Source organism: Bidens hawaiensis, unplaced genomic scaffold (genome assembly GCF_021521415.1).
Source record: "Bidens hawaiensis isolate Kalapana, Puna unplaced genomic scaffold, B.hawaiensis_p1.1 tig00041629_1, whole genome shotgun sequence".
In the NCBI taxonomy this organism is placed as follows: Eukaryota; Viridiplantae; Streptophyta; class Magnoliopsida; order Asterales; family Asteraceae; genus Bidens; species Bidens hawaiensis.
This window is the reverse complement of record NW_027497359.1, coordinates 2,979-13,861: the sequence shown is the minus strand read 5'-3', so window position 1 is coordinate 13,861 and position 10,883 is coordinate 2,979. Positions and strand designations below refer to the sequence as shown.

Sequence of the window (10,883 nt, the reverse complement as noted above, 5' to 3'; positions counted from 1 at the left end):
ATGTTATTCCTTTTATGCCCTTTACCTTGTGTTCACACTTGATTTCCCCCTAAACTAATCTCAACGCTCCATATTCAAAATCAATTGACAATATTACTTCTTATCCTTCCATAAAAAAACTATACTTTCTATTATAACCAAACGCCATATAAATATATACTTCTTTTGATTAAAATATTTGAAATCAATCAATAATATTTCGTTGTTTTTAATAATGAAATAACAGTAAAAACATAAGGGTTTTTAACAACTAAAATAATACACAAATATGTTTAGTTATCATATAAAATAGATTAAAAAAACAAACCGCACATTAAAAAAATTGGTTGAACACCCAACAAATTGAGATGAACACTACATGTTAAGCTAAATGTGTTACTGAGTTGAAACACAACTATTATCGAACTTGTTTAGACTAAATCCAAACCTGAAAAAATTGTGTTAGATTTAAGTCAATAAAATCGAAGAGTTTAAAGAGCGACTGGACTAAAGAAAACAGGAAAACTGAAGTTGTATGAATTCACAAATATTTTAAAAAAGAAAAAGAAAGGCTTGAATGGTATGATCCATTTGTCAATTCCGAACATAAGAGGTGATTTTTCCCTATCTTGTGAATGCTACACCCTGATCTTTCATGTGTAATAATAATAGCTGAGAAGACAAATGGTTTCAAATACAAACAACTTTTAAGATGAGAAGTTTACAAATAATTATTACACTATTTCATTTTCTAATTATTTAATTACTCTAGCACAAAGTTGAAAAATATTAATAACTACTCTAGTTTTTTATGCGTTTAGTATGTTAATCGTACCGGAACTTATCCCATTTCATAAGCAAAAATCAAAATTTTGGAGATAAAAATATTAGATGAAGATTGTATATGCACAAATCATTCTCAACGAGGAAGATTTATTCACAAATTCACATACATCAACTTTGAAACTTGGGTATGCAATAATTAGGTAGCGTTTGGTATGTAGAAATAAATGGGGGAATGGAATGATTCATTACGTGAGAATGAAAAATGTGATGTTTGGTTGCTCAATGGAATGGAATCATTCATTACAAATGGAATTCCATTCCATCAAAACCATTCATTCTCACCCCCCTTCTTTTTTTTCATTCCATTCCTCCTTCACCATACTTTCTCGGCAACTCCACCACTTAACAATAACCAGTGCCACTGCTATCACCACCACCACCACCTGACCGCCACTACCAACACTGTCGCCACCACCACCACCAGCGCTACCGCCGTCGCCGCCACCATCACCACCACCTTACGACCAGCGATACCACTGCCACCGCTGTTGCAACCATCGTTGCAGTAACCACCGCAACCGTTGTCATCGCCTCTGCTTGGCCATCACCGCCACCACCATTTTCGTTGCCTGACCACCACCACCTGACCGCTACCACCGTTGTCGCCACCCTACCATCGCTATCACTACCAATGCTACCACCACCCCCCACCACCACCACCACAGCCATCTCCCCTGCCGCTTGACCGCCACCACCAGCACCACCGTCGCCATCGCCACCACCATTTTCGTCACCGGAGCTACAACCACCGTCACCAATGTAGTTTTTTTTATTTTGGTAAAAATATATATATATTGAGATAGAAGTGTTTTTATTGTTTCTATTTCATTCCTATAATTTTTTTGGATACCAAACAACATAAAATAATAATTCATTTCATTCCTATAGGTTAACCAAACAAGACAAAGGAATGTAATGATCCATTTCATTCCCTTGTCCATTCCATTCCTTCTCACATTCCATTCTTCTTCATTCCATTATCTCCTACCAAACATACCCTTAGTGAATAATTTTGGTGTAATATGTCCTATGCACTTGCATACAAACATGTTTCTTCCAGGTAGAGGTGCACAAACCGGTTTTTTTAAAAAAACCGGTTCGGTTATTAACCGGACCGGTTTTTTTTTGGCTCGGAAAAAAACCGGTTCGGTTAATAACCGGACCGGTTAATAACCGGTTTTTTGCTGTCAAAACCCTAACCGGTCTAACCGGTTAGGACCGGTTTAGAAACCGGTTAGAACCGGTTAATAAACCGGTTTTTTTATTAACCGGTTTTTTTTATTTTATTTTTTTTTTAAATTTCGCGGTTTGTTCATGATTTGCCTTCATGTTTGCTGTTTCTTTAACTAAATTAGAAAAATCCAAATCAACAAGTAAATAAGAGCACATATTAGGAAAAAGAATGCTTAGACACGATTACATGAACAACTTGCTGTTTCTTACTCATGATTTGCCTCCATGTTTGCTGTTTCTTTAACTAATTTTCTTCGCTACCCGATCCCGAGCTATTTCTTAGGTAATCGTCGTACGCGGCTTCTTCATCGGTCATTGGTTGAGTGTGTCCTTCATTGACCTCGTCTTCATACAAGCCCGCTTCATACTCCATTTCCCCCTCGAGTGAGCGTTGATGTTGTGCCCTATCTAAAGAGTCCAAGTAATCCTTGTAGCAAATCGACATCTCTATAGCTGGTGCAGTGAGTCGAGTCCTCCTAATCGATATAACCCTGCCAGAAACAGAAAAAGCAGACTCCGAAGCTACCGTGGAAGCTTGGACCGTTAGTAAATCTTTGGCCATGGCGGCGAGGATCGGAAACTCATCCTCCTTACTTCTCCACCAAGCCAGCAAATCAAGACTTCTAAATTCATCCGGAGTCATGTGTTTCACAAAGTTGGTACCACCAAACCTTCCAAGTTCACTGCTTGGGGTGTTTACCTTTTGACGTTTACCGGCGTCTTCCCAAATCATGTAGTACATCCCCATTTCAAGGTCGGTTTGGGATTGGGATTGGGCAACAGCTCTTAACGAGTCATGAATTTGGGAAGACGACCCGTATTTTGTAAGGTAGACATCATACATGTTTGACAAGGTGGTGTTGAAAGCATTCTTTAAAGTTTGGCTATAATAGGGGTTTTGATCGTCGTTTAACCTTAGCTCATCACAAATTTTTTCTATTAAAGCTTCAACACCACCAACATTGATGCAAGGGTTTAACGCAGTAGCACATGTCAAAACAGCGGGTAGTTCTTGAAAATATTTTCTAAATTTTTCTTTCATTTTTACACCCATATCAAAATAAGGTGCACCCCTACAATGAAGTTCACTCAACTTTGTGCACATGACAACAATTTTTGGTAAAGCAATGGGGCTTGTTGGATAGTAAACCCCGGATAAACTAGTTGTGCAAGATTTAAAAATTTGAAGGACCTCCGTAACGATCTCAATCAATAACCAGTTTCTAGGATCGTACGGTGCACATTTACCCCTACTTGACAAAATTTGATGAAACGCAATTAATGATTCTTTTTGTTGGATGGCTTTCTCAAACATATTACAAGTCGAGTTCCATCTTGTTGGACAATCCCAATTTGGCCCCAACCATTGACAATTAGCTTCTACACAAAATTTTTTGTATCTTGAAAATGCTTTATTGTTGCTAAAAACATCTCGTAACATTCTTTTAAAATTGTTTCTTTGCGTTTCGATCACGTTTAACCCATCTTGCACGGCCAAGTTGATAATATGTGCAATGCATCGGCTATGAAAAAACGCTCAATCACAAATAGGTTTATACTTTAATTTTAAATGGCCAACCGCGGCCGTATTGTTGGACGCGTTATCAAACGAAATTGAAAAGATTTTATGTTCAATCTTGTATTGTCGAATGACTTTATCCAAGATTTGAAAAATATTTCTACCCGTGTGCGGGTAATCAAACAATTGAAACGCAATGGTTCGTTTCATCATTTGCCACGACTCGGGGTCAACCCAATGAGCCGTCACACAAATGTATGAGTCGGGCGAACCATGAGGTACCGACCACACATCCGTTGTTAAGTTTACACTAGTTTGTAAGTTTGAAAAGTATGAAATTAGTTCGGATTTAGCGTTTTTCCATGCTTTAAGACAATCTCTTCTAAAGGTCGAACGACTTACGTGTTGGTAGCGTGGTTGAACATAGTTTTGCATCATCTCCGTGAATTGAGGGTTGTCGAAGTGGTTGAAAGGAAGTGTTTGTTGAATCACAAAGTTTGAAAACTGTTGACGTACCGCTTCAACGTCGTACGTAAACACCGCTCCTTGATTCGTCATCTCCGGCTGCGAACTACTTCCCGATTCGTCCTTCAAGGCCTTGCAAAAGGGCCTTTGTACATGCGCTTTTAAAGTGGAGTTTGCATCTTTGCCATAAAACTTCAAACAATGTTTGCATCGAGCTTTTTGGCTACCGTTAGACATTTCGCATAGGTCGAAATGTTGCCAAACATCATGGTTTCGTTTCGTGGGGATGACCCGAACGACCGTTTCTCCCGTGTTCGAGGCACCCATGTTGACGGATGAAGCAGCACTTTGGGAGGCCATGATAATCGACTACGAAATAAGAGTGGTATACTCGAGTGTGAAATAAACGACTACGAAATAAGAGCGTATGGAGTGGTAATGTGGTATAATTGAGCGTGAGATAACAAAATAATCGCGTATGAAATAAACGTTTAGAGCGTTTGGAGTTGTATAATCGAGTGTGATCTAACCAATACCCAACCTAAACTATATATAGATGTTTGTGGGGGTAAAATGGTAAAAAAAAAAAACGGTCCAAAAACAAAAAAAACGGGCATATAGCCGTTATAAACCGGTTTTTTTATAAACCGGTTAACCGGTTTTTCCATAACCGGTTAATAAAAAAAACCGGTTTTTTTATAAACCGGTTAACCGGTTTTTCCATAACCGGTTAATAAAAAAAACCGGTTTTTCCATTAACCGGTTCGTTAACCGGTTTTGGATCTAAAACTTGTAACCGAAAGACGAACCGGCGGTTTCTAAACCGGTCAAACCGGTTTTTAAAAAACCGGTTTTCGTAAAAACCGGTTTCCGGTTTAAACCGGTAAACCGGTTCCCCAACCGGTTTTTTTGGCCATCTCTACTTCCAGGTATGGTGTCCTAATGCCTTATTCATCCTCATTTGATGCACAATCTTCATGGTTTGATGCACAATCTTCTACAATTCACATGTTAACATGTTGTCTTTCGTCCTCAATCTCATACTTAATTGGTGTCCTTGCATCAACATTATAGTTTTTTATGTCTTCCTAAATCCTAAGAAAATTTGTATTCGTGTGAACAAAATTTCTTTGTTGTCTTAATCATCGTCGCATTTAGTTTGTAATATTGTTCATGGATGTGACATGTTGCCCATTGTAGTCGTAATATGAAAGATTGGGATAGGTGGAAGTGTGAAAAGAAGAAGAAAATAGGATTATTCGGTAATCTTGATGTGTTTTGAAACACCTTTAGACTTAGAGGTTGTTTGAACCTACCACCTGAGCCATTAAAAGAACTGACTTATTTAGAGCTCCATTCAGCTTATTTATAAATATGACCGGGTAAGAGGCTCCATAACTAATTCAAATGTTGCTTTAATTGAACCAAATATAAATTAGTACTGACCAATTCATAGATAGTCTTTTAATTAAATTATTAAGAGACAATCAAACAACCCTCTTAGTTTTTTTTAGTATCACTCCGAATATCTAAACCTAAAGCATAAAACAAAACCGTTTTGGTTTAATCACTCATAATTTCACTTTTTGACATTAGTGTTGGCAATCATCACATCTTCGTTTCTCATAAGAATGTACGTTTTCTTCCATTAAACAAAAGCCTCAATTCACTTTAGTATCTCATGGATTTTAACAAAACCATTGCACAACTAGGCATTTTGCTACTTGTACAAGCGAATTCATAACATCAATCTTACCACCTTGACACTTTACAGATTTTAGTGGCTACACATTTGTGGGAAGTGAATCTAGCCCACTTTGCTATAATGGCAAATGAATTCAAGAGCTTTGATTTTGTGGGAAGCAAACTCAAAGAGGACAAGAATGAATCTAAATAATCTATGTTTATTTTGCTAGTTCTGTAAGCGAATCGTTAACCCTAGTTAGGGTTTGCATGTACCAAAAACAAGCGTGAATTATTTTAACTCTGCACCTCTAGAGGAGAGGGCACGCTGCAGCTAAACACTGAATAAATACAAATTTCACATGTTAAACTGCGGAAAAGTTTTTATATAAAAAAAAAAACAAATCTTCTATGTAAACTCACGTGTTTTAGCAATGATGTTAATGTTAATATTTGAAAGCCTATGTAAAAAAATCAAGCGCGTTGCGGTGGAACCACTGAACCAAACGTTGAACCACGCATACGCATTGACACGTGTTAACAAAATGTTTATGAAGAAAAGAAATATCATCATCGTCGTACTCAGTATATCCCACCAATAGCAAAGCTATGATAGGGTCTGAGAAGGGTAAGATGTAGCCAGTCTTACCTCTACTCCGTAGGAATAGAGTGGCTGCTTCCGGTGAGACCCTCGGCTCGATAGTAGTTTTGCATCAAGCCTTGAACTAAGGCACATAACACTCAACAATCGAAACACCGACCGATTGGTGCATGTATCCTTTCATGAACAAAAGAAAATGCTTCAAAAAAGTTTTAATATTAACCCCAAGCAGTGCCTTCTTGGCCAATACATATCCAAAGAGTTTTTGACTATTTACAACTTTTACCCTAATAGAAACAAAAGATTTGCACATTTAACCCCTCTACTTTTTAAACTGTATCTACTATTACATTAACTTTACTAGGCAACCGATCTCTGCCATACTTTGCTTGATCAAGATCGAAATCCGACTCGAGCCGAACCACCAAGTCTTCGACGGAAGACGGCAAGTGCCCCACGAGCCTATGAAGGCTCGGGACAAGCACCTGTTCGGCCCAGTCCTCTAAACTCGTTTGCCCGAACCATAGTCCGCTTACAATGTTGTCTACGGTTGCTTCATCGATCTCGATGGCGAGTTTCTCGTCAAACACGGTGGAAAACGCGTATTTTACCGTTTTCTCGATTTCATAACGGATTAGCCCAAATTGAACCGGTTTGAACCCGACCGTCACAACATTTGGGCCCACGAGCTCGTGTGGTACCGAAACCGATGTATTTGCAAAATGTGGGTTCTCGTCTCCTTGCTCGATAGTTAGATCGCTTGTGTCTGTCCGTTCTTCCTCGATGTCCACCGCAAGGTTAAGATCAAGCGAGAGACCCGACCCGACTCTCTTTTGTTGTTTTGGTGACGTTTTTGCATCCGAAAGCCAATCGGCTCGTCTTTTTGACCGTTTTTCACAAAAAGTTAGCTTTAGTCCCCAATCACCGGTTGAAGACGGATGCAGCGATCTCTTGTCAACCGTTTCATCACCGTTGTGTGTCGACCAATTCCCGGTTAACACAAATATTATGTTCCCAAGGCTAACCTCGCGACCATGCGAATCGGTCAACCGGCCTCTCTCCATTGCTTCTTTTATCCTCCCGCGAATGAGCATATCCGCTTCATCGATACCCAAAAGCACAATAACCGAAAACGGGTTCCTACGAACCGCATCAAAAACACGATCCAACATCGTTTTCCCACGAAACCCGCAATCCATTTCACCCTCATCACGACTCGACCCGATGCTAATCGTGATCGGGTCAACCCTGCATACATGCTCGGCAAGAACCGACGCCATCTTTTTCTTCCCGACCCGGTCGGGACCCGCAAACAACAACCACAAACAACCCCTTGAAGATTGTGTTAGGGTAGTCGCGATGCTAGTAGCGGCCTCCGGTTGCCACCACGCCATTTTCATCAAATGTTTCCGTAGTTTCTTAAAAGAGTCCGCATTTACAGAATGAACATATTTACCCTTCGGAGATCCGTTACCTTTGGTTCGAGGTTCGGATGAGATGCATCCTAAGTAGTCCTTAACCGGTAAATCCTCACGAACCTCTTTCGGTCCAAGAGCAAGCTCCGTACGAACTGGGCTTGGGGGAGCCTCCAGCTGTTGACCCGTTTGACCCAGAAACCCGTTCGGTTTATACATAGGTACAATACCCGACCCCATCATTCCAAAACTCGGGATTTGACCATGGTTCGGATGAATTCGCAAGCATATATCAATCCATTTCTTCATCAGTTCTTGATTATTAACCTACACAAAAACCGCAAAATGAAACCGAATTTCACAGAAAAATGTAAAACAAAATCATACAAAACCGAATTTCGTACCTTTTTGGTTTCGGTTTCAGTTTCACATCTTTGTGCTTTTGCATTCTGCAACCATTGAGTCAGATCACTCTTCGCTTCCACCCGCGACTTCTCAGCCTCTTGTTCATAATCATAAAAACATTTCGGGCAGAGCGTTTGGGCCGCGTTGTTAACCGAATTCAACCTATATACATTTCATAATCATATGATCCTACATTAGATTTACTTCAATAAAACACCAAATGTCCGAATTTAACAACTTTTTTAATAAAATATTTAAAACTTTACCTCCCAGAAAATGATAATCTTGAAGAAACAGGCAAAGCTTGTAAATCCCAATCACTTTCCATTGATGGATGATAAACTTGACACTTCATATAAGTCTCACAAGTGGCGGTTCCGATCAACCAAACGCGACGCCCTGCCGTCGCAAATTTGGTCACTAATTTAGCCATCTCCGCCACCGACTCACAAGCAATGCCCGAAACTTCCACTGCCCAATTCAAATCACCTAAATCTATAACAATGCTTCGAGTTCGATCTCGGGTCTCGATTAACTCGATAAGTTCGTTAATCTTGGTCCGAACAAGCGACTTTCCCGTCGCTAATTCAACCGAGATCACCTCTGAGTTCTTGAACTCGGGCGAAAGATCACCGGTTTGAACCCGCATCAAGATTTCTTTCTTGATTGATTCTGGCTCGAATTCCCCTACTAATATCGGGTTTTTTTTCTTCGATTTCGACATGATTTCGATAACCCGTTCGATATCATCTATCCTTAAATTCCCATGTTTTTGTTGTTGAAATCTTGGGTTCAAATAAATACTCGCTGGAGAATACAAATTCCGGTTAATTGGTATCGGAATTTGCCGGAATCCGCCGGAAAAATGATTACTACTACTATTATTCTTATTATTATTAATAGATTGTTCAATTGTGGCTTTAACCGCTGGGCTTGAGAAGCTGGCTTCTCGCATGACCCGACTCACACTCGGGTCATCAAGAATGGAAATAATAAGCTGTTGAAGCTCAACTTTAACGGCTAACAGCGGCTGCTGCTGTTGTTCCGGGCAGCCGCGCCGTTGATGAGCTTGCGCCCGTTTCAACGCTGCCATGAGCGCGTTGGAAACGGGAGGCTCGGTTAAAGCGGGGGACGATGTAGCGGCTGGGAGCCGCTCTATCGCCACGCTAAAACACAGCTCCAGCGCCCGACACTGGAGCGGGTGGGAGCTGTGTGGGTGGGAACGAATACACGCTTGGCGGAGGAACCCCGTTGGAGCGGCGAGTAACGTCGCTGCGACGTGAAGCGGGGTCGTCTGGTTGTGGTTACGACGCCCCGCTTCGGCGATGGCGTGGGTTAAGATACTCGCCGCTTCCGGGGTTAGGGTTTGAAGGATTGTACTGAATCCTGACCTCATTGTGGAACTGGGTTTTGTTTGGAATTGGGAACTGAACAAAACCCAGGTTTTGGATTTTTGAGAAATGGTGAAAAATTGAAGATTTTATGGATCTTTATGTGGACATGAAGATGGGTGATGAACAAAAAGGTGGTTGTTTTGGTGAAGAAATAATGTTGGAAATAACAACAAAAGGAACTTTTTGAAGGGTTCTTTCAGCTGGGTTTATCCTCCATGGTGAATATTTGAAAATGTTTTACAGGTTTTATAAAAGAAGTAAGAGAGAGAGAGGGGGGGGGGGGGGAATAAAAGAGAATTTATGGAGAAGTGGAAGAAGAAGGAGTTTCGGTTGCAAGTATTTTTGGTGTTTTCTGCATTTGTATATCTGGTGTTTTTTACTTTACTTCCATGTTGGTTTTTTTATTTAAAATAAGACTAGGGAATAAAACTCGGCTATACAGGGTAAACTAGTGGCAACATGTGATATTGCGATCACATATGTTCGTGATTGCAAATATTATTGTTTAACCCTGTCCATTAGGGGTGTTCACGGTCCGGTTTTCGCGGTTTTTGGGTCAATCCCTGAACCGAACCGTTGGTAACGATTTTTGATTCTTGTAAACCAAAACTAAACCGTTGAACTCTTAAACCAAACCGTTTATTATGGTTTGATTCCGGTTTGGTTTCGCGGTTTTAGTCTCGAATAATTTGAAATGTTTAACATATATAAATACAATTCGTCCATGATCATGTTTAAATACAACCTGTCAAGAAATATGAAAATACATTAGAATAAGTGGCTTGAGATTCTAAGCATGAGATCATAAAGTATATCTTGATCTAAGGTTTAATACTTTAATGAAGAAAATTTAAAGACCAATTCATTACAACTTGCTACTGCATTTGCACTATCAAGTCTATCAGTTCATATTTAACATAAATATTGAAATTATATATCTATATATGTATATATATAACATAAATATAATTATATTATACGATCCGGTCCGGTTTTGTACGGTTGGTTTTTGATATAAACGTAAACGAAATCGTTCACTCCGGTTTGAAATTATTGAAACCGACCGACCGAAACTTGAAGAAAAAACCAACCTTTAAACCGAACTGATGACCGATTTGAACGGTTTCGAACCGAACCGTGAACACCCCTATTGCCCACCATCTTTTGTTTCAGGAAAATCTTTGCCACCCGAAAGCTCATTACAGGAAACCTCGATTGAGATCATTGGACTCCTATCTACTTGGTACGAGTCTCATGTTTTGGATTTAATATGTTAGGTTTTTCAAAAACAAATTACAAATTTTTTATATGATTTTGTTTATGAGGTTTTTATATTTTAAGTT

The 10,883-nt window shown here is 39.7% G+C and overlaps 1 protein-coding gene across 1 annotated transcript; it reads right to left on the bottom strand.

Annotated features, from left to right (window-relative positions):
• Positions 1–6,597: 6,597 nt before the first annotated feature.
• Positions 6,598–9,542, bottom strand: LOC143593052 (protein SUPPRESSOR OF MAX2 1-like). The gene is made up of 3 exons (XM_077072796.1): positions 8,413–9,542; positions 8,134–8,308; positions 6,598–8,068 (listed from the first exon to the last, which is right to left on the bottom strand). Exons 1-3 carry the CDS (start codon positions 9,540–9,542, stop codon positions 6,656–6,658), a joined length of 2,718 nt encoding a protein of 905 aa, XP_076928911.1. The 3' UTR covers positions 6,598–6,655.
• Between the last annotated feature and the right edge of the window lie 1,341 nt (positions 9,543–10,883).